This window comes from Passer domesticus, chromosome 1 (assembly GCF_036417665.1).
Source record: "Passer domesticus isolate bPasDom1 chromosome 1, bPasDom1.hap1, whole genome shotgun sequence".
Taxonomy (NCBI): Eukaryota; Metazoa; Chordata; class Aves; order Passeriformes; family Passeridae; genus Passer; species Passer domesticus.
In genome coordinates this window covers 85,525,227-85,550,835 of record NC_087474.1, presented here as the reverse complement: position 1 = coordinate 85,550,835, position 25,609 = coordinate 85,525,227, and the positions used below count along the sequence as shown (strand labels likewise).

Below are 25,609 nucleotides of genomic sequence, written 5' to 3'. Positions count from 1 at the left end.
TCAGATGCTGATAAGAAATAAGGTGCAGCCAGTGTTATATGAGAAACACTTTTATTTTCCCCTACAAGCTAGCTACAGCTATTTCTCTACAGCTACACCTACTTTTCTACCTACCAGCTAAAAAATGGTGTTCCACTTTCTATACTATCTTTTTTTTCTCTACATATTATATACTAAACCAAATAAATCCAAGGTTTATAGATCTATGCCTATTTATTGGAGTTGTGTGACCCTATCAAATGACTACACTCTAGAGATGTTCAGGTATGAAGGCTGACTGTAAAACCATAAAAGACTTCTAATGCTTGAGACATTCTGAAGTCAGTTAAAATTATAAAAACATAAAGATGGTGTTCTGGCATGAAAAATCAGTCTTTCATGGTCAAAAAGTTGATCTATGAGCGTTTTCTCTCTCAGCTCTCAGGGAGGGATGGAGGTGGTTCTGGTTGATGTGGGATTCTGACCACTATCCTGAGCTAGATTCTTCCTAGTCAGAAGAGCTGTCAGAACATCTTACTAGTTCCTGCTCAAGGACATGGACATATTTGTTACTGGGAGACCTAGAACAAATAATTTGACAAGAATCAAAACTAATTTGAGGCCTCAGGGAACAAAACAGGAACAGACCTCTCACCTCAACACTATAAAGAAAGGTTTTAAAATGTTTTCTCGCTGTGAAGTCAGATGGAGAATTAGTGAAGAAATTGAATAAAAATTCCCATCTCTCTCCAGCCATTCAAAATAGGGTGTTCTTTTTCTGTGTCAGTTTACTGACAGTTTTAGAGAGAATACTGGAGGATCATGATGGTGTTGTGCTTTGAAGTCTCCTTTGAGAAGGGCAGATTTCTGCCTTTGTCTTCACCAACGCAGGCCTGGCAAGATCTGGAAAATCTCACATGTTCTCCCACAGGCATATGAAGGAGGGATGGTCACTTTACATGATGGCACTGATCTCAGCAAGCTGCTCTAAGTACAGCCAACAAAGAGTCATAGACTCATTTAGTCATAGTCTGGTTGGAAGGGACCTTGGATATCATCTAGTTCCTACCTCTCTGACATGGGCAGTGAGACCTTCCCCTAGACCAGATTGCTCAGAGTCCCATTCAATCAGGCCTTATACATTTCCAGGTATGTGGCACCCACATCCTCTCTGGGCAACCTTTTTCAACGTCTCACAGTGGAGAATTTTTTTCTAATATCTAAGCTCTTTCAGTTTGAAGCCATTCCCTCTTGTCCTGTCACCATCTTTCATGTAGGCTCCCTTCAGGTACTGGGAAGCTGCAATTATGTTGCCCCAAACAGTCCAACAGTCCACTCATCCCATCCATCTCTTTCCAGTGTATAGAAAATTATGTTGTGGGGGACTGTGTCAAAGGCTTTATGGAAATCCTGATAAATGACATCTGTAACCCTTCCTTTGTCCACTGATATAGTCATTCCATCAGGGCAACTAGACTGGTCAAGCAGGACTTGTCCTTAGGGATGCCATGCTGGCTGTGCACAGGACAGGAGGAAACAAACTGATTTTATTCCTCTTATATGGCATTCAAAGAGCAAGTAAAGCAAATGAAAATAACTAGGAGAAGGGACTTCTGTATTTTCCAGAAGGGGAACAGCCTTATCCCTTCTCTCTACTGAGAGCATAAAAACTGAATTGATCTCAGAGAACGGGGGAGGTGGGAGGCGGGGGGGAACCTTAAAAATATAATTTAATTTTCAGCCCATCCCTTTGATCCTTTCATGCAGTTGTCTTGCACCTCCCTTCAATTTGAATCACAGGTTGAGGTTTTATTCCACCTCTAGAAAATTTAAACTTTGCGTTAGAAAAGGAGTTTAAAACCTGACTTTTCTTCCAATACTTTGTCTTTAAGATTTTAAGAAATAATAATAGGAAGGCATGAATCTTATGCACTCTGTTCTTTCATCTACATATAAGCATGCCTCTTAAAATAGTGTTTATTGAAAATTAAGATTACTTTCTAAATGCTGATCACAAAAAGTATTCACCTTCAGATGAATCTAAAAGATTACTATCTTTTACAGCAACAAAAGTTACAATAAATTTCTCCACCTAATACAGGAATTGAAGACAAAATTCCTACACCACATTAATTGTTATAAACTTATGGACCTGTAATTCATTAAGTTTTTAGTATTCTTTCTAAAAGAAGGAAAGAGAAATTTGTCAATTTAAATCAAAGTAGGACAAGGGAACTATGAAGTTATTAGAGCCTCTGAATAACAGGTGTGGTGTTGGAAAGCAATTTTTTGTACATGTATATATATGTATTATAACCATTATGACATATCATCCATTTTAAGGCAACATAAGACTGTTAGAAAAGTGGGAGGCAGGATCATAGCTGAGATTGTACTCTTATTCTTCACCAACTTAGCACAAAATTAAAAGTAAATTTTTAGAAGAAAAAGAATTAAAATTAATTTTTAGCATAAAATTTTAAAAAAAATAAAGCCCAAACCAAAGAAACAGGTTTTTTTTCTCACTTCTCTTTCCTATAGCTGACCAACCTTTGTGAATAAAATGTATTATAGCAAGACATATTACAACCTGATTAGGATCCAACAGAAAATTTACTTGAATTCCAAAATATTTATATAATAAATCAATATTCCAGGGACAAATAAAAAAATTTACATACAAAGTTGTTTTTATCCAAACAATTGTAGACCTTCTGAAAAGGGAAGATGTTTATCTTTCTTATCATTTGGCACTACTGTCACAGGCAGAGTCCTGATCAGGACCTGTACCCCATTCACCAGAAGTTTTTTGCTAGATACCGGGAAAAGAAAAATTCTTCCCAGAATTTAGAAATGCAAACAACCAAAGTTAAACATAATAGGTGGGTGTAAAAAAATTACTGGATGTGGCAGAGGTCCTATCATTAATGCTCAAAACAGTGATTTACCTCCTTTATCACTGCATGAAAAAGTAGCACTCAAAGAAGTGATCTTTTTATAACAGGATGTCTTATTTCTCAAACACTACTCTTAAGTGTATAAGGTTAACCAAAGCAAAGGCTTTCAGTTCTTCATAGCACATTATCCATCCAGGAAGTTATTCTGGGGGAACTGGTCTATGTCATGGAACTACTTTCACTGTTACATCAGAGCTGCAGAAAGTGTCATGGTCTTAAAACTACATCTTAGCTCTTTTCTGAATCACTGCCTTGGAGGTGGCTAGGGGAACAGCTGCAGCTTTATGTTCCCAAAAAACATTTCACTGGCAACAGACCAGAGGCAGTTGGAAAGCTCCAAGGATCACGTGGAGCATGAGCTGTGCCTGGGCGGACTCACCACCCAAGGATCACCACCTACAGGAGGATGTCAGGGCTTCAAGAGGCTCTGTCCTGCCCTGAGGCAGCACTATCAGCTGGGTGCCTTGCCGATTAAAAGCTGTTTGCACACCTAATCTCCACACAGGTCTTCTATGTATGAGTTCAGAAAGAAAAAAAGATAATTTCTAAGTAGATATACAGAGATTTAAAATGAATAAGGGACTAAGAAAAAATTGTAATTAGAGCATCTGATAGTCATGCTTTCTTCCGTATTGTGTGGGAAGATACTTTTGAAGATCCACTTGCACATCAGATATTATTATAAGACATGACTTAATGCTGACCTTTTCAAGCAACAAAAGATATGAGTATGAAGGCAGAATACTTGACACAAAGCAATGAAAGGGGATTAGTTTCTCATAAATGTCCCAATAGGGTAGCAGTATCTGTGAATGAATGACAAATAAAGATGTTTTCTGTTGATTTAGAAAACAATTTTTAGGTAAATTTTTAAGTGATATTAAAATACTCAAAACCCCTATATATTTAAAATTAATACATGATAAAGTTTCAATATATTTATTTCTTATGTTTTCTATTCTATCTTGCTTTTCATATTCCAGTAGAATAATAATCTTATTCTAAAGCAAAGCATTTAAAACTGTTCCCCTGAAAATGTATTTCTATCTTATTAAAGAAAAAAAACATCAATCAACTTGAAAAGAGAAATCCTTTAGAACAATCCAAATTGCCAATCAGGTAAGTACTGAATAATAAGACCCCATTACTATTACCTACCTTTGCTATTACAGAGGTTGTTCTGCTGGGGTTTAAGGACTAAACAGTGGTACAAGCCCTGGAAAAAAGTCAGTCCTTCTGAAGACTGCTCAGGTCAGGAACAAGATGAAATTGCAATGAGGAAATAAGGACAAAACCCACTTTGTCTCCCTCTTACTGATAGCAGTAGATGCTGCTATTTATTTTTGTGTTCAGTTCAAATAACTTTAAAATATTTCAGCACTGTTAATTACCTTAACTACACTTCCAACCATTATTCTGTATACAAGAATTGTTCCTGCTATCAAACTAAACTGTTACTTAATTGGGCAGTGAACAAATCACAGCACTGTACCTCTTTTAGCAGATGAATAGCAAAGTGATACGGTTTCAACTGTGTGTGCCTAAATGCTTCATCAATCTCATAGACGGCAGCGAGCGTCCTCATAAAGTGGAAAAGATGCACAAGTGGATTAGGAAAGACTGATAAGCAAATCGCTGCTCAGCATCTTCCCCTGTAGCCTCACAGTATTTGGAGATGTATCTGAGCCATTTGGATAAGAAGTGCTGCTCTGTTACTCCCTGCTAGACAGAGATCTACAGTTCAAGTTCTGTTTGTACGTATCTTCCCTGAAGATTGTGGTCTCTGCTTTCTACAAAAGTTACACTGAATCTTCCTAATTCCATTTTTGTAATCACTATTTCCATTTTCAGTTAGCTAGGAATTGTGGGGAAACAAAGAAGAGATGTGACCTCATTACTTCTGACTGTCTTTCAGACTCACCAGGGTTTCAGACAAACAATGGAGGCATTTCCTGTGGCACAAAAGACTGTAGGTGCACCACATGCACACTTCTGAGGAATACAGCCCCCTCTGAGTGGCTCCTTTGCTTGTTGCTCTTGAGTGGAGCATGGGGCAGGACTCGAGCAGCAGCTCAGTCCATGCAGCCTGTCCCACTTCTCAAGGTCATACCTCTCCCAACCCATAGTTTCCCAAGCTGAGCCAGATCTTGAAACCATACAAAGCCCTTCTGTACCACATCAGTGTTTCTGCGTGAAGTTGAGGTAAGTGAGGGGGGATTGGAGCTGTCCATTCTCAGACCAGCATTTCTTCTCCCACAGCAGGAAGCTCAAGGAAAACTTGAGGGCACACCAGCCCAGGCTAGTGTCTGTTTAGAGTCCCACACAGTAAGATGTCAGTTCAGGCCTCAGAGAATCAGCACCTTCATAAAAAACCGACACTCTCATGAATGACATTCACTGTCAGTTCCACCAAGATGGACAAAGCCTGGCTAGAGGGTGGACCTGGTCACAATACAGAATATCTGAGGTGCCACTGCCCTTGCCAATCCCCACTAACATGTAACTGAGTGAGAACTAGCTCCCTTCAGATCTTCATGGTTTGGCATGGTTGTGTTAGCAATATATATTTTTCTCTGTTGAGACAGAGATATGGAAGGATCAACTCAAAAATATATCTCAATTGAGGGAAAAAATTATGGACAAAAGTAAGGACAGTTATATTAATAATATGGATCTTAATATTCTGTCCTCAATCACTGGTTACAAATTCAAGTTTGGGGAAAAAAACCCAACCAAATACGAAAAGCTCAATATTTGAAAATATTTTTCCTTCTGATCCCTCTTACTTCAGATTATTGCCTGTTTCACCCAGAAAATCTACTTCTGGCTTTTGAGGTTTTGTACAAACTGCTGCTGCTTCCCTTTTACCAGATTTATCTCTTTCTAGACAAAACTGTTACAGGCAACAGGCAGTTGAATTATGGACCAGCTAATCAAATATGCACTTGCCCTTCCTACTACAAATTTCCATGATGGTAATTGGTCTGACCGTGTTAATAGCTTCAGAATCATAGTATTAGAGCTGCAGGAATTTGGCAGCTATTTTAAGCAAAAAGATATTATGTATGTTACAATTTAGGCACAAATACCATAGTGGAAATTTTTCAAAGGCAATAACTTGCCACTAAGAAATTGCATATATTGATTCTCTGACACAAAACATTTTGAATCTTAGACTATTATCACAAAAGAACCATAAAAATCTGATGTCTTCATTCTTCTGAAAAGATTGTTTCATCTTACTAAGACTATTACACATACCCAGCAGATTTCAACTCAGTCAGGAGACTAAATATTCCTAACTAGCTGAAGAAAACTGCTTTCCAAGGACATAATAAAATTGTTTCTACAAAGGCTATATCATTATGTCATGGAAAGGAAAAGCATCAAAAATGCTTTTGTGGATATTTGTTTGGAAAATTTTTAGATCTACTGCCACCTTTGAAACATAAAGTTCATATATTATTCCACAAAATTCATTATTTCACATTTTTGATTATTTTGATGCTCTACTGAAGCTGAAGCATGTTACAAAATACTGTGCTCATCCTCAACCAAAGTTTTGTAAAAATGATCCTGCTTTTCTCTAAAAGAATGATGTATCTAAACATGTTGCTGTCTTGCACAATCCCCTGGGACAACTACAGTGCAGCAAGTGTGCAGATGGCCAGCGCAATTTTGACAGACAGGAGGAAAACAGTTCTATGATATTTAACAGATTTACAGTGGACACCACTGGAAAATCAGCCCTTTGCTCAGACCAATGATGGGAATTAAAATGCAAACCAAATAAAGGCTGAAGGTTATGTTACTAAATCTAATATATACAGACTAATCATGACACTGTTCCAACCTATGTTTCCCTTTATATACTAGAATAAACAGCCGTCATACATTCCAGATCTCATTAACAGTTAAGTTTGTGAAATTCAATGTCATGATTGAATAATTAATCCCTATAATTTGGACTTACTATACCTCACTAAACTGTTTGCAGCATCAGGATCATGTGCTGTTACTGTGCCAACAGGAGTCCCAATCTTTGCGTTTTCATAAACTTCCATGACATAGGAAGGCATAGTGAAGAGCGGGGGTTCATCCACATCGCCAACGATGATCTTCAGCATCGTTACATCTTTGAATGGTCCCAAGTGGGAAAAGCGAAAATCCAGGTGAGTATTTGCTCCTTCTATATTAAGTGTATATGATTTCTTTTTTTCATAGTTGAGTGGCTGTTGGCAGAAAAAAATAAATTCTCAGAGACATTCTGTTCTCCAGTTTAGCCTGCTACCAACTTAACAACATCTTTTCTGTTTAACTTAAACATTTCTTCATGTTACTGGAAAGGGATGATATTCTCTGATATTCTGGCAGCCACTGTCATACCTTGTATGTAGAAGGATATAAATGAAGCAGGATGGTTTCAATTTTTCTCTACAACAGAATATTGGAAAAGATACTAGTTTTGGAAATAGGCCAGGATTTAGAATGAGCCTCAGATTCTACTTTCATTATAATGCAGTGTCTGGATTTTGTCACCTTTTGGTTTTAATCAGTAAATCCTAAATCCTGAAGAAGGCAGAGACTGATGTATCCTGTATTAAAATAGCTTCACATCTTAAATAAAAAAAAGTGTCATAGACAGTGACAGTGACATTAAAATTCTTTTGGGCATCTCTTTTATTCTCAACTGAATAAACTCAACTTCTTGCAGGAAAACACTCTTTCAGTGTAAAACAGCAGATGTAATCTGTCTATTTCCAACAGTTTTAAAACACAGTCATATCATTAAAAGACGTTGCATATGCGTGGAATTTTTTTTTTAGAACTAGAATTTTTATTTCCGTTATGGCATGGCAGAATTCCACTGATACCAGTATCATTCTATGTGTACATGACAGTCTATCTAACAAAAACTTTTCATCCAAGTTTAAAATGGTATTTCCTGTCACCCCGAGGAATGGCAAAGTAATATTTTAGGCAAGACATATGAGGAACTCAATATAAGGCTTGTCACTGTCAGTGTGCATTTTGTAGATGAAATCTACGATAAATTTGACTGATGGTGAATTAAAAAAATTGATCAGGATTAATATACAGATTAATATACACTTGATATATTTGTCTGATTTCTACTTTGTGTACTTAAGGACAATTAATTCATTCTCTGAACTCTAACAGTATAAGGCTTTTGTGACCCTCATATTCTCTGTTTCCCTTTCCTGAATGTAAAAATAAGAAGTTCTAAGGGCATGAAAAAACATGCAAGAAAATACAGCTAAGTGTACTACTCAAGTCAATTCATAAAGAAATATATGTTTACTAAATTCTAACTCAGACGCCCATTAATTCATGGGGTTTTTTTGTTATGAGCAGCCAAGTATTGACCAGTGATTTTCATTGTTCTGTAGCATGCATATTCTAATAAACAGGTTTAAAATAGGACTGGCACTTTTATCTTCGATGTCTTTTCGGAAAACTCAGTTTATATTGACAATGACTGAATTAACTTGTACAGGAAGATTAATTTCTCTCAGAAAACACATGAGGAATGACACAAAGTCTTGTAGTAACACAAACTCTTTTATCTAGTTCTTTGATGAGACAATAAGACTTTTTTAATTGAAAAAACCTATTCAGATAAACACAAAAAGCAGACATTTTAAATGTAGTCAGAGTAGTTTTTTGCTTTCATTTTCTTTTTTTTCTTCCTATAACATCTCAATCATTAGCTGTAGATATCAGGTGAGAGACACACTTGTCTTTTGTGTCTAAATATGCAAAACATTTCTGTATTTACTTAAAATTGTCATTGTCTAAAGATCATTTTCTTTCCCAGAAAGAAAGCAAAACATTTATATTTTAGATGAATTAAACATAATTTTTGTTCATGTTTTCTATTTTCCCAATTAATAATATTCCTTCATTACAATTACCAACATAACTTCAGTATGTATTCATTGGCTACTATAGTGCCAAACTGGAAATGCCAAATATAGCTCAAGTGACCAGCTACGGGGCTAACTGGAAAATGCTGCTGTGCACTAAACTGCAGTTTAAGTTTCTAATGTGAGACTCCCAAAATGAATCTCATGTTAGGGTAACTGTAACTCCCAAAAAGAGTTACAGAATTTTAGGGGAAGTAACTATCTGTTTTTAAAACATTTCCAGTTTCACAAAATTGAAGAGACATGGGCTGTTAGGCACTTTTTATGGGAAACCTGAATAATACTGGCTGACTTGAGGTCAAGAAAGTTCTAACACATTTTTCTGAAAATCATGATAAAGGGGGAGAATGATGACCATTCTTTCTTTGAAGGATACAGAGAATAATAGCTTTTAATGGGTTATTTTGTTTGGGTTTCTTCCAGTTTATCACTCCAATGAGGAAATGCATGAGGTAAAGTAGAAATACTAAATGACAATTTGTAATCAACCCTTTTTGGGAGGATCTTTGAGACTGAAGAATGGCTCCACAGGTTTGCCAATAAGAAAGACAATGAAAGTACTGAATGTTTTGGGTCAGCCCAGAATGAGACTAAAAAATATTCTAACACTCCTAGCCTTTGCATACAAATGGAGGCACTGAAAAATTTTATTTTTCCATCAGAATCTTACATAAGGGAAGCTTTAATATTTTGATGAGGATTTCAGGTCATTAGACACAATAATATATTTACTCCTCACTTTTCTGATGTGCCTACTGTAAATTCTCCTGGAGATTTACTAGAAGATAAATAATTATATTTTAGTGTTCTAGAAGGCACTGGTATCTGATATACAAAACCAAAACACTTCTGTTCTCAGTTTAGATTATTTATTTTGGGTGGGCTACCAAAAAAATTCAGCTTGAAACCCAATCTAAATAAAAGCAATTACAGCACACAGAATATAATTTACTTATTAAACTGCATACAAGATCTGAGTAAAAAAAACCAAAAAATAAAACAAAGTAAAAAACCAAACCAAACCAAACCAACCAACCAACCAAACAAACAAAAACAAACAAAAAAAACCGAGATCACTTTTTTATTACTGTACAAAGGGATAAGGTATCCGAGGAAATAATGGAGGTATGATACACAAATTTATGTAACTTTTAAGTCCTGAATTTCTGCTCAACTGGAATATAACATTACTTAAGCAAAACTTACCTCTTCTTGTCTTGATGTAAAAATGATCCAAATTATTGTCATGTGTATGTAAAAGAACAGGCAACACATGCTTTTTTCATATTCAAAATAATAGTTAAAAATTTTTGAAGCTACTCTGCAAAACCAGTAAGAAATGTGATTTAACAGATTTTTCTATGTCTTTTATTTTATTGCAAATTCTTCCTTTCTGCTTCATGTTTGGAATATGCATAAATGTTGTAGTTAATGAACAGTAGCCATGGTGAGAGTACAATGCTCATTTTAAAGAAGAAATAACAGATTATGATTTTAGCTATAGCAAGACAATCAAGAAACAAATTCAGTGGTATAAAAAAGACAGTTTACTTTTATGAGGTTGAAAAAGGTGGGAATTACATAACCTTTATAAAAGACACTGAGTTAAAGCTTTTTAAGATACTGAAAGAGATCTTATAAATATTTATGAATTATAAAAATAATATTTCCTTAAGTTAGAAACTATTTTTGATACCTTAAATACACATATATCTATTCAGAAGAAAAAAAAAAAATCATGCTTTATGATAGTTTTTTTATTTATTCTCTTCTTTCATATTTTCTCAGGATTTCATTTCTCCAACCATTAATCAAGACCATAATTCATATTAGCAATTTTGAATAGATACTTTTAATTTTTAGGGTCTATGGATACATATAATTTATATATACAAGACTCAATAACAACAAACCCACATAAGAACTCTCAGCTGACTGGGACAAATGTAGGAACCACATACAAATGCTAACCCTGAGATAGCTTGCCAAGTCACATTTTTAGTCTTTAGCACAATACTGGATCATAGATACCAACTGGAAAGCAAATCAAAGAATAACAGTCTATGAAAAATGAATTACATATTCATTGCTAGAGATAAACTTTGTATGCCAAGATTCAAGAAAGTTGGGGACAAAAGTAGAATTTTCACCTAAATTTTACATCTTCTATGGCTTACCTTCTTCAAAGAGAGAATTCCTTCCCTTGTTTCTTTGTCAGTAGATATGGAGAATACCCCAGCACCATCACCATTTATAATTGTGTACTTCATGTCTGCGTTTGAACCAGTGTCTGCATCATTTGCTTTGATTTTGCCAACTGCTGATCCAACTTGAGCCGACTCAGGAACATACAGTTGATAATGTTCTGAGGGGAAAAAAAAAACATAATAGCTTGGATATTTTCTATTCAAACCAAATTAGAGAACCATTAGCTGCTTGATAGATGTCTGAGTCAATGGAAGGGTATTTATTAATTTTGTGAAGTGACAAATAAACATAGGAAGTTTTAGATCTCTGAAAGAATTCAAAACCAAATTGTATTTCACTTGGGATGCTTTCATTCCCTATTCAAAATCCAAATTACCTAATGTAGGATTTTAGTTTTCACAACTACTGTATTAATAGAATGTTTTCACATTCTGCTAATACAGAATTTACTCATACCAGTATTTTTACAAGTTTTTATTCTCCATAACCAAAAAATATATATATTTCATCAATTTATAATTAAATGCATGGTCAAGTGAGTACTTTTGAATTCAAAAATATTTTGCATTTTTTCCCAAAATATGTCAATTTTTGCACATTGCATCAACATTTTCAACACATGATTTTTACTCAAGAAAAACAGAATTAATCTCAATGTTTTGCCTTTTGCACAAAAAATTTTAACGGCCATCCATAGTAAATGAAAATAAACCTAATGGGTACAAAGAAGTATTACACATTTGTGCCCAGAAAAATTTTTCTTTACAGCTCTGGCCTCCTGTCAATGTTTTTATAACCTGTTAGGTTAATAATTAGTAAGTGAAATATATTTTGAAAGATAATCTTAACTTTCTCTATGCTTTTATGTAAAATTTTCTAAAAGGTACAAAGTTTTCTGGAGGACAAGAAGTTGCCACAAGGAAATAAAAGTGGCAAAGAGACATAATGTCATTATGTAAACCTCAATTATCATCTGTAGCTAAGCCAGAAAAACAGCTAAAAGAAGATTTCTACAATAATGCTACCCTTATAATACAGCAGGGATGATGAAATCTACCAGAACTGAAAAGAATAATTCACATCCAATAGCAGGTGTGAACATACCAACGACATAATAATTTCCCATCTAAAAAACTCCAATCCAAATGCCTCCATAACAGTCTGCAGAGTTCACATCACAGTCCAACCACCAAAACAGTAAAAAAGAAAAATAACTTCTGTCATTACAGATCTTCTGAAACTCTACCAGGTTCCTTTTATATTCCTTGAAGGCATTCTGTGGCAGTCAGTGCAATAGTGCAAAACTAAGTGGCAGGACAATGGATCAGCAGATTTAAAAGAGACATATAAAAGTTAACATATTGTTATGGTTTGCTGGGTTTAAGCCAGATAGCATGACTTCAGAGGTGCCCTTGTTAAGCATGTAGAAAAAGAAATGCAAAACTTAAATTGAATTCAGAGATTAAACCTGAGGAGGAGCAAAAACCCACTACTGTTTGGATGGATTGAAGAAATTATCAACCTACAGAAGCTGCAATTTGGAAAGGGAATAGATGTCATCACTAAAATATAACTGCCTTTGTCGTCACTTCTAGAAAACTGAAGATTAATTATAAATCTATATAATTTCTTGCACAACTGTTCCTAAATCTATCTGTTGTTTTTAATTTTTTTTATACTATCCCATAGTACTAGTAAACAACTAGTGGTGTGATAAGGATGGACAAGTGCATTAATCTTTGTTAGTTTAAAGGAAAAGAGATTTCATAGGAAAACAAAAAAAAAATTAGTTATTATTCATTAGGAAATCTTAAGGAAAATAAGAAATGTCCAGCAGAACAAGAGAAAAAATAGAACTTAACATGTAAAAAATGAAAATACCAACACTGATGTAACAGGACAATTACTTAATTCACTTAAAACTCATAGTTAATACTTTGATGCAATTCTTTGATATGCGTGCAAAAACCACCTACACAAATTTCCAAACAAATTCCCTGCAAAATTTTGTGCTTACAGATGATGTGAACTGACACTTTCATATTGCTGGTTGCTTTATTTCATACATAAAATTATAATAATGTATTGAGATTAATTTCAACATTTACTCAGTATTAAAATAAATGCAAAATATGTTTTTCTGACACTTTTGCTCTTCCAAAAAGGAAGAGGTTAAGGCCATTAAAAATATGTTATAGAATCAAGCCACATCAGGATGTGCTATAATTCATAAGATAGGGTAAACTAATTGGAGACTTTCAAATAGTTGAACTTATTCAAATATATTTATCTAAATGACACTATGCTCTGCTTTATAATCACACCCCAAGTGTTAGCCATCTGTTTCAGAAAATTGTTTTACTGATACCTATCTAAAAACTCTGAGATACTAAAACTTCAAGCAAAACAAATATTTGAAATGACTCATTAATTATGTCAGTTTTTGTAGAACTGAAATGTTAAAAAAATGTAGTTAGAATTAAAAGAAAGCTGTTGAAAAAAATCAAAAACTCTTAGGTTAGAAATGTCTCCCAACAAGTATTTAACCACTACTTCATAGAAACAGGCAATACCTCATACAGACATGAGCCAAATAGATAAAAACAATTAATACTATCTAAAAAAACTAAACATGCAAGAAGATAAAATTAAGCAATATGAAGATTAAACTATATTACAGACATTTTTTTAGACTAGTGGTGAAACTGGAAATGTTAAACACTAAATAAACTTTATTTCTAGCAAAAGAAACTGACAAAAGGCACAATCAAGCTCTGGAACAGACTTCCCAAAGAACAGGTCACAGCACCAGCCTTGTCTGAACCCAAGATGGATTTGGACAATGCTCTCAGGTACACTTGAGTGTGTACTTGGGTGCTTGTTGGCTGTGACTTCTTGGGTGCTCTCCATTGGGACTTAATGACTCACTTATTGTCCTTTTAAACTCAGCATAATCTGATTCTGATTCTGTGAATGTTTGCTTGGGCATTGGATAAAGAAAGTTTGATAGGACACTGTAAATTATAGGATGTGCATATAGGATGTGAATTTACAGTTCTGTATCTCAAACTATGAGTCTCTACCCTCTAAAACAATTGATTGGGAAGATAGGAGCCCTGAGAATCAGGAAAGATCAGTTTATAGCAACACCTTTCCACCAAATCTGACCATGTTGAACAGATTGTTTTTATTCTTTCAGTATTGCAGACTTCCAGGAGCTGTTGTGAAGCAGAAATCTTTGGGGATGGTCTAATTTTTTCTAGAGGAGCTGGCCTGATTATTACAGATCAAGAATTTTGGCTGATTCAGTTCTTAGCTTTTATCACATTCACTCACATGCCTTCCCTTTGCTCATGATATGAGGAATTTAATACTCTTTTCCAGGTAATGTACTGTATAGGATACCACTTTGCAGGACTTTAATCTGTGCTAACTGAAACATTTTCCAAATTCAAGTATATATGATTTTCATCTGTCAATAAATGTTATGTCTTTTCTGTCATTATACCACATTAACAATTCATTCATCTTGAGAAAAATATACTTTAATTTCAATTAGCCTACAGGCAACATCTAAGGCTGTACCCTACTTACAGAAAAGAGAGTTCTCTCTGTCTGAACCTCTCAAAAAAGAAGTGCAACAGTATTTAATGAAAATCAATTAGCATACTATTGAAATTATTGTATTTATTATTCTATTATATTCTGTTGATAATTTTGATTAACTTTTACAGGTTACAATGTCTTCTTGAACACAGACATTACCATATTTAACAATGGGAGGGAGAAAAGAAAATACTGAACACCACCTTGGATAAAAGTGTTCATTACACTAGAGGGCAGGGCTACTGCTCAAAGGGCTGGAGAAATGTGCTAAAACAAACCTCATGACATTCAGAAACAGCACCAGGGGAGGAATAATGATATTCATCAGTACATGCTGGGGCCAGCCAATTGTAAAGCAGTTTTGCAGAAAGGGATGTAAAAAGGACCTTTCAAGGCTTTACTAGACAAGACTCTAAGTGACTTGATCTTACTGAACCTGCTTTAAGCTGGGCTTTGGGTAGGATTAGTTTTTCAAGTCTCACGTGAATAAAAAGGTATGTCTCAAGTTTCCCTGCCTGCCATATTTGATAAAACTAAAGCAGAGCTTCAACTGTGGACTGTGCTCAGTCTTCCTTGGTAGCTATGTTTGAGAAAGCTATCCTTCATTCACAGAGCTGCTTGCTTGCATTACATGTAACAGAATATTCTGGATTTCTCTTTAACAACTGCAATCTTTTTAGAAGCCTATTTGTCACAGTATGTCTTCGACATATGTCACATGTTCCTTTACTATGCTTATTTTTAATGTAATAAGTCCAATTTTAATCCATCATCGTTGTAAGTACAGAGACTTTTATGATTGCAGAAATTCAGTCAATTTTATATCTACTAATTTTGATCTGAATATTATTTTAATGTCATCTCTTTCATGAAACAAAACTAATTTTCAAGAGGTATGTTTGGCTTACTCTTTCTCCTTGCCAATAACCCCCATGCTATTGCACTTTCTAAATGTATTTTAATTATAAGTGACATTACTTTTTATTTGCAAATATCACAATCAAAATTCCAAAACTCAAACCCTTCAAACTTTTGCTTGCCTTGAAATTTTGAAGAACATAGAAACCCTGGGTAAATTTAGGAAACAAAACCCCAAATGTTCTTCTTTGATGCAAGAGACTCTTTTGGCTGAAACAAGACTTGTATATCTCAATGTCTTTGTCTTTTGCATCTCAGTACAAAACATGAGTTATGATTGTAATTAAGATTTTAATCAGTGATCAGTTTATGTTCCATGACACTTTGCCTTGAGAGGCAATAGTTGAAAGTTCATGAAAACTTTCTGACCTCAGAATACTGAACTTTTGATTTTGGAGAAGAAAAATATTCTGTCTTTTTGTAAAAATTGTAATGTTTATGCTGCTCATAGCTAAAAGCAGAAACATAAAGAAAACTGAGTTTCTCCTGGATTTACTACTTGCCTTTAAGTATTAAATCCCCAAATACATATTTTCTATGCAAATGACATGGGAAAAGCAACATATGCAATCCATAATAATCACTAATGAGGAACTTAATTGTTGGGTGTGATCTGTAGCAGTCTCTAGAGCCTGTGCCCTGTTCAGCATATTTTATGCTATTTAAAGGGGAACAGTTGCTTCATCAGGCAGCCTGGGTAAAGCAGAGAGCAATAGCAATACCTGTAAAAGGGTTAAACTCCATTTGGACTGTGTTTGTGTTGTTGTTTGTATGCTTGCTTTTCCCTGGCACTACTACCGCTAGGATTGTGATCACACTGGGGTTTAACTTCATAAAGGACATGAAAATTAAAGCTTTCCAAAGAATATTCCTCAAAATGGAGTGGTCCTGCTCCCAATTCTCTACTCTGAGAGAAAAACAAACAACATTCCCTCATTCCCAAAACCATTACAGTCTTATCCAGAAACCTTAGAAAAATAAACAAACAAACCAACAAAAACATGCAGCTTTTTTTCTGTCTAGAGTGTTTTGAAATTATTTTTATATGTATGATATATATAATTCATAATGGACCTGGTACACAAAAATCCTTATTGACAATATTCAATAAAAGGAAATAACACTCCATGGTACTGTTATGCGTAGAGCTGATGCACCTAGGTGGTGCAAAAACTTAGTATGTAGATCACATGTTTATTACAAGTATTTAATCTGACTTTGACATAAATAAATTTTTCCCCCATCCAACTTCCTGAAATATTTGAATTCCATAAACAATTCTGTCACCAAATTTTATTGTCATGAATCTTCATTAAAGGAGACTTTTACTAAAAGATATTCAATACTCTTGAAAAGTATTATATTTAGTTAATTAAATTTTACAGTAAAAACTGATTACAGAAACCACACCTATTCTGCTCAAGAAAGAGAACGTCATGAGATTTCCTGTGTGATCAACTGCCATTAAATAACTCATGTCAGATTTCAGTGACATATATATGAAATAATCTGGTAGCTTTAACTTCAAATATTGTGCAAATATCAGAGCATACCATTCTTCTCACCAAAAAAAAAAAATAAAAGAAAAAAAAAAAAGAAAAAAAAAAAGGAAGAAGACAACTAAACCAATCATTTTAAAAAACATTTTCCAATCTATGGAGGCATACACTCAAAAGTACATATACTTTTATTTTATATGTCTTAACTCCGTTTTGAACTTAATGAAAACATCTCAACATCTCAAGTAATGTGTTTCTTGTATGTCCAAGGCATCCCATAGATGAATGATTGATTCTAGCACTTTACAGAGACACAGTATCTCTCTTACAAAGAGAGAAATTTTAGCAAATTACACAGCAAGTCTTGGCTCTTTTACCACTCCATAAAACAGCTTGTTGACATTGTGCAATAGCCTTGCTAAGCAGATAATTCTAAATACTTCTAGAAAATCAAGCCCAGACATACTTAACATTTTCACAAGGTAATATAGGCACACAGTAGTAACTTTCCCCTGTTACCTTTGCTCCTGGCTGTCACAGTCAGGAGGAATTTTCTGAAAACTGACGGAAATGGAAACCTGATACCTGCCCCTCATTCTGTTTCTGATGTAACATTTTAGCCACTAAAAAAAAAAAAAGTCAGGGGCCTTTTGATAATTCTCTGTAAAGTCAGAAAATCAGTATACTGAACACCAACTGTACAGACAAAGGAAGTGTCACTCACTAGGCATCCGCTTTGAAACCTGAGCACTGACTTTGAAACCTCAATCAATTCAACATATATCTACCTCTAAAAAGATGTGAGAAGAAAAATACTTTTCAGCACCACAGTTATGTTGTGCAATTATTACATCAAAATGTAAGAGTCACACAGATGAGAAATTATGAGCATGAAATAACGAAAATATATTAATCTAGCTATAATGAAAAAATCTTAATAAATAAGCAACATTTAAAACTAGAATAATTTCTGGACTGAAATGCTTCTTAATACTCACTGCATACTGGATCATTGCTGGATTCATCCGCATGTAGATGGCTTGGGTTGGAAGGCACCTTAAAGAAAATCTGGTTTTAACTCCTCTGCAATGGACAGGGACACCTTTCACTGCAGCAGGGTGCTCAGAGCCCCATCCAGCCTGGTCTTGAACACTTCCAGGTATGGGACATCCAAAGGTTTTCTGGACAACCTGATCCAGTGCTTTCTGATACTTAGTCTAAACTTGCTCTCTTTCCCTTTAAAAAAGTCCTCCCTTCTGATATAATTTCCTGCCTATGTAAAAGTTGTTCTCCATCTTTTTTTATAAGTCCTGTCTACGTACTGAAAGGCTTCAATGAGGTCTCTCTTAGAGCTTTCTCTTTTCTAGGTTGACAACGTGAGCTCCTTCAGATTGCCTTCATTAGTGAGGTGTTCCTGACCTCTCTTCAACTTCATGACCTTCTTCTGGACCCACTCTAGCAAGTCCACATCCTTCTTCTACTGAGGACTCCAGACCTGGACACAGCACTCTGAGTGGGGCTTCACAAGGGCAGAGTCGAGGGGGACAATCACCTCCCTTGACCTGATGGCTGCAGGTCTTTTGGTGTAGGCAGGGTGCAGCTGGCTTTCTGGGCTGCAAGTGCGCACTGACTGTGCATGTCCAACTTCTCACCCACCAGAACCTCCAAGTCCTTCCCCTTGGGGGTGCTCTCGCTGAGTTCTTCTACTCTATTTTCATGCCTGGTATTGCCCTGACCCAGGTGCAGACCTTGCACTTGGACTTCTTGAGCTGTATTAGGTTCATATGGTCCCACTTCTCAAGCCCATAAATGGCACAAGGGACAGGATCTAGATTACACTAGATATGCAAAAAAATCTGATTTAAAAAGGTTTAGTTGATGAGATGTCAGCAATCTTACGAGAAACCAGTTATCGTATTCTTATTTTATTTAATATCTGAGTTCCTGGGGACACAAAACTTTGCAACCCTTTTAACTCAATAGTATCCAGTAATTTTTAACCGTTGTCCAATATCAGGCAAATCTAGCAGAAAGACAGAGACCTGAAACTCATTATGATTCTATAAGCCTGTTAACAACTACTTGGTAAAAAAAAGGAGAAGGACCTGCTAAAAAAAAATCAGAGAAAATTTTGCTTTCCTTAACATATGTGGCAGGAGCCAAGTGGTAAAAGAGAAGGCAGATAGCCCTGGTCTGCTCACCAGGTGGGACAGGACAGGATGCAGCACATGGCAGTGAGAAGATGAGTGAGAGGGTGCTGACTTTTCATGACAGGAAATCACGACACTTCTCATGACAGGAAATAATGAGAACTGGATGTACTACATGGAACTGGAGACACAGAAAGGACCACACTGGAGTACGAATTTCAAAAGAATATAAGTAGCAGATACTTATACAGATACTAAGTTAACTAATGAGTTATATTAACAAGGACAGATAGTGGATACCTTACTAGCACTGAACAGAGTTAATGTCTTCTTCTAGGATGTGAGTTTACTTTTTCAGAACTGACAGGAGCACCTTCATATCACATTCCTTTTTAAACATGGCTGAGCACTTTTCATACAATAATATTGTAAAAAGAGTGGCCATTCTAATTATGCATGTATGCAATTTCACGTTATGTTTACTGTTGCTATGAAAATATCAAGATTTAAAAATATTGTTTTAAGTCATGAGTTAATGTAAATTCTTCTTTATCCTAAGGAACGGAGCTATTTGTATCAAAAATCAAAATCCATAAATTAGAGTCTAGACACAGAAACTACAGATCTTCTGCACACTGTCCAGAATGTAATCATTAGCACTTGATGTACAAAGCATGTCAATAGAAGCCTCTGCCTAGTGTGATGGTCTTGACGCTATCAGAATCTCTTCATACTAAACAAAACACAGTGAATTTATTCATCTTAAGCAACACCAGAGAGAATTAATGAAAGAGAAGTACACAGAATATTCTGATGTAGCTCAAGGCTGATAATAGTGCTATTAGAAGATGGAATATCTTCTATCAAATTATGAAATAAATTTATGACTATGAAATTAGACCCTCAGTCATCAATCACAGGGATCCATCAGTGGCAAAACTAACAAGAACTGAGAGATATAAAAATCTTCCCACACAGAGCACTGTCAGTCAGCTTACATTGAATAGTTTATTTATTACTTGTCTCTTGAAAGAAAGGAAATTTATGATGATACAGAAAAAGAAATCCATATTACACAGGACACACAAGAAGTAATTGATAAGCAAAAAATATGTGAGGTTTCAGGCTATTCTCCTGCTGAATACACAACCCCTTTCCTACTTTTGAGACATACTACTGTTTTGCTATCAGAATTTTTCACCTATATTTCCTACACCAGAAATCCGGCTGATAAAATTATTCCTCCTAGATTTTTTTATATTTTGGAAAACTGTTGCTCTTCTGGTAGGACTTTCTTTGAAAGAAAGTCAACTCTATTTACAATGAATACCAAGAAAAACACAATAAGCCCTTTATAGCAGATATGTTTACAACCTTTATTTCTAAGTTTTAAGTAGGGATTTAAAGTGTTTCTTTAAGAGGAAAATTCCTGCATATCTTACTGCATTTTGCATGTCTAATGAACACTGATCTACTAAAGCCAGAAAGGTATATATTTTAAATATATACAACAAAGTGTATTTATAAATAAAACAAATAATAGCAGCATCAATCAGATGTACTTCCCAGCACATTCTCAAGTAAGGTACTCATACAGTTAGAATCAGATTCAAAACTCACAAGTATGGTAATGGAGAAAAGGAAACTAACCAAAAGAAAGTCTGTGGTTTAGCTGAGGCTCAGCCTGTCCCAAGGGTTATACACTCGATATAGGCAGTTTTGGTTAGCACTTCCCTTGAATTCAATTCTGAATGTGACAAGCCTCAGTAAGTCTCATTTAGCATTCCGTCTAATAAGGAAATTGAAGAGAAATTTAACTGAAAATCATGGTACACAAAGGAAACAGAGGAAAAATAAAGAAGTTATTTCTTTGAGGGTAAGACTCATGTATATAGCTCATGATGGTAAAATGGCCTTTTTTAGATCAACTGCATTTTCATTCTTTATTATTAACATATAGCTACTGCTCTTTTGCAAGGGGTGTTCCTGAAAAGGAGTAAAGAAATAATGTCACTCATAACTGTGTATAGGGATCTTCTGTACGGAAAAAAAGTAAATGCTTATATTCTACAAGACTCGTTCTAGAAATATTATTTTACGTTAAAAATAATAAATATTAAAATACAATTTTATTCTGTCTTAGTAAGTTTTCATTAAATGTGAAATGTTTTGTCATTTTCAATGATATTGGAATCCTTAAAATGTACAAATTGTAACATGAACATTTTATATTTGTTTGATAACTGAAAAAATATTAATACAGATAAATAGATATGGCAATGAACATTTCTGCCTGCCTATCAGTTTGCCATCTAAGCCTTTAATTCAAAATAAAAGAGGCCAGTTCTTGAAACCTGATAGGTAGGGATCCATTCCTGCATCCGTTGAGTCGGCAGGAAACTTAGGACATTTTTTCTTTTTTAATTTAGCTATTGTTCAAAGATAAGCCTTACCTTTTGCCTTTCCAATAGTTAGGTAGTATTAAGTAGAATGATGGATGCAATGAAGAATTTGTGGAACATAAAACCGAAAATATTTTACTTAAGGGTATGCTTCAAAAGCTTTGTGTTTTCAAGTCTTTGTGAGGCACAGAGTAGATGCTCATTTCTACAACACTCCTAAGAAGCCTACTCACTGTTTGGCCAGATTTTATACGATGTGTATTGCTCGGGAGCTTTGTTTTTCCTTGGAGCCTTGTGATCTCTACTACTGTTTATAAATCTTTTAATTCAAAAAGCTTAAGGTATTTCCCAGTGGATGTACCTTGACCTACCAGCCCATTATGTTCTACAACAGCTCATGCAATGTCTGAGACCAGATTACAATATTCTTGTTGGCCTTTAGCCAATATGCAGAGAAAATGCATTTATGTTCCAGAAGAGTTTTAAATAAATTGTCGACTGAATTCAGAATTCCTACAAGATCCCAGCTACTGTGTCAGATCTATGCGTACCCAATGAGCTGGATAGAAATTAACTTCCTATTTGTGGTCACTGGTATTAACTCTTCATATATTCATATGATAATATTGTTTGAAATCAATATCAGCAATTTAACTATGATAAAGTCAGGGTCCACCATTGCTCACCAATAGTGAGAAATATCTTTGATTTTGATCATCTGAAATGTAGTAATTGTTCTTAAATTTTAGTTTGGTATAGAGAAAGCAGAAGAAAATGATTTGATAGATACATATGGAAGCAGCCAAAGGCACGTTGGGTTAAATGTTTTAATGAATTGTCTTTTGCTGTTATCTACAGGAACACTGCTGTTATCTATAGGAACATCATAATTCCCTCATGAGAACAAAATCACACAATGATTGAAATATGCATTTAACAAGGGCTGGAGAATAACCCACATAGGAGAACAGTATATCTTTGAAACCCATCTCAATATTACTCAGTGGTTAGACTGAAAGAAATCTTTACTAGTTTCAGTATTTTAGCTTTATCATCTCTGTGTTTTATCTGGAAATGCTGGAAAATGAAAAAATATTGGTGAATCCAAATGCTTTCCAAGCTGCCTTTTCCCCATGAATTTGACTACTAACTGGATTTCGCTAATAGCTTGTTACTTCACTGAAAATCAACGTGATTTTCAAATCAGTTATATATCAGTTGAAATTGTACATACTCTGAGGAAACCTGGGTGGATTGTCGTTGACATCTGTGAGTGTGATATTTACAGTTGTTGACCCTGACAGCCCTCCGACCTGCCCAGCCATATCTTTGGCTTGAATGACAACGGAATAATGCTCTCTGGCTTCCCTGTCCATATTGTGCAAGGCAGTCCTGATGACTCCTGTGAGGGAAAGAAAACAAACAAACAAACAGAAGATCAGGATTAGCTTGTTCAAGCAAGAGCAAAGGCTCGGCATAACCCTTCTTTAAGGGAAAGGTGGAGCTAAGTGGTTTTCAGTTGTTTGTGTCATATATATATATATCGATATACACACACATACATAAAACACAACTCCAGACGCCGCTAGAAAATAAACCCTCTGGATAATATGAAGAAATTTAAACAATATTTATTAAATCAATTATTATATCATTAAATAAAGAATGCAATTTATAATATTCCTGACCCAAAACTACATTGTCAAAACAACAGTGTTTTCTCGTATAACTCTTTTAAATAGCTACTTAATAAAAAACCAAATGAATTGGAAATCTTACCCCAAGGAATAAGACATAATGTGGTTTTTAACAAAAGTTAATTTCTTAATTAACACAACACACATCTCTTAAAACTACCCAAAAGCTAGATTTTCCTATTTGACAAATCTAAAAAAAGTATTTTTGTCTTTGATACATATCATTCATATAGATTTTTGTTTATGTTTGACTTTATCAATAACTGTAAAGTAAAATATAAGATTTTTATTGTTATTACTATGTTAGTGAGAGAAAACAAAAATTGAATTATCCTAAAATTATATTATTTTTTATCCATTATCATCAGAATTGTTTTCACATTTAGTTACCTATACATGTAGAAGCAAAGATTAAAATAAAAGCTGGGGGAGACATCTCTATGGGCACAGATTCAATTACGAGACATTTTCCACCTATGATGATACCCATAAATTAAACCCAGGTAATTTCTTTGATCACAGATTGACAGAAAAATCATGGAATTCAGTAAAGAGAAATGTCAAGTGCAATGGTAGGGAACTATTACATTCTGTGGACTGACTAGCTGGGAAGGAACTTTTCAAAAAGAATCTGGTGTGGTCCTCAGGTTGAACATGAGCCAGTGATGTGTCCTTGCAGCAAACAAGGCCAGCATCTTCCGAGGCTGCATCATGAAATGCACTGCCAGACAGTCAAGGGAGAGGATTCTTCTCCTCTGCTCATCAAATCTGGAGTGCTGTATGCAGTTCTGAGCACACCAGTACATAACAGATATTAATAGACTGGAGTGTGTTTCATAGAAATAAAGAAATATTTAAAATGCCCAATTTATTAACATTACATTTTTAAAGAGCTAAAATTTTAGCATAACTTCTACTGGACTCTGAAAGTGAGCTCTTGCTACCAATAAGTAAATAGCAAAGCACCATCAGATGTTGCTTCTGGGTAAATTTTAATCATATAATAATTGCTAATGCAAAGAATCTTAAGAAGTAGAGCCTTACTCTTCAGAAGAGCTTTATGTACAGCACTCTTCTCAAGCTTTTTCGACTCACACAGTTTCAGATCATGTAAAAAAGCATTTTCCAGAGCATTCCCTTTCTTATGTTTTAAGATTACTTTCTCTGCATTTCTTAAAAAAACCATTTAACCATTACTACATACATAATAGAAAATTTCATGTAGTTTATACCATTTTTTCCATTCTAATCTGAAAGCAAATCACACAAAAACAAGGAGATCGTACACAAAGAATATTTTTTTTAAGCATCCACGAAATTTTAGAATTATTTTAACACAGTTTTGCACTGTAAGTTACTTTCCATCAGACAAACTGGCTAAAAAGGGTATACCAGTCTGGTCTAGTTCATCAGTGCTTTTTTCCTCAAAATGATACTGTTTGAAACAGATTTTTTTTCAGAAATTGCAACATGATATATTGAAAATAACCACAACTTATACACACTATAAATTTAGAAAAGGAAATTTATAGAATCATTTAGATAAAAGGAACTGCTATAAATTAAATATGCATTTTCATAAAAATAAATATGGTTCACAAAATCTGGTATTACTGTTCTGAAAATACATTTTACTGATAAATAGGAATATGGGAATGCCCTGCTTTGACTTTTCAAATGAATTGTTTTAGTTTTTTTACATTGAAACCAAACATATCATGCTTATGCATATGCATGTAAGAAATATAGGATTTTTTAACAGAATCTTCCATTCAAACTTGTAACAGACTAAATGTAACATAGTAGAACATGGCTTCTACATTAGCCTCCCTAGTATTAGCCACTTGCATTTTTAAATTAATTTAAACAATCAGAAATTGCCCTGATTTATGGTTACTTTTCTTTGTTTTCTTCAAGGAGTATGACACTTAATCAAGGCTTGTAGATAGTTAATAAGGATTTGTGGATGACTAATCATGACTAATCATTTCATCCTTCTCATTGCAGCAGATACCTCTTCTCCGAAAACTGAGACAATGAAATTGGGCAGGGTCTTAGTTTCAAAACCTTGTATGCAATAGTTTAGAATAAGAAAACTAGTTTTAATGTTTGGATGGGCTGATGGCAGGGGGTGAGAGCAGATTTAGTTCCCTCTTTTTCTTGGGTTTCATATCCATTTATACATCCTGGAATCATATCATCAGTATGAGGTATGTAACTACTGTGAGGTCTCTAATGCTCTGTC

General features: G+C 34.7%; 1 protein-coding gene across 12 annotated transcripts in view; it reads right to left on the bottom strand.

The window, feature by feature from the left end:
• Positions 1-25,609, bottom strand: part of CDH18 (cadherin 18) — a 499,122-nt gene that overhangs the window by 42,407 nt on the left and 431,106 nt on the right. For all 12 annotated transcript variants that reach the window (XM_064427840.1, XM_064427851.1, XM_064427862.1 and 9 more), the window contains 3 exons: positions 22,902-23,069; positions 11,062-11,249; positions 6,915-7,168 (listed from right to left, as the gene is read on the bottom strand). In XM_064427840.1, the coding sequence (XP_064283910.1) occupies positions 6,915-7,168; positions 11,062-11,249; positions 22,902-23,069 (610 nt within the window). The remainder of the gene's footprint in view (positions 1-6,914; positions 7,169-11,061; positions 11,250-22,901; positions 23,070-25,609) is intronic.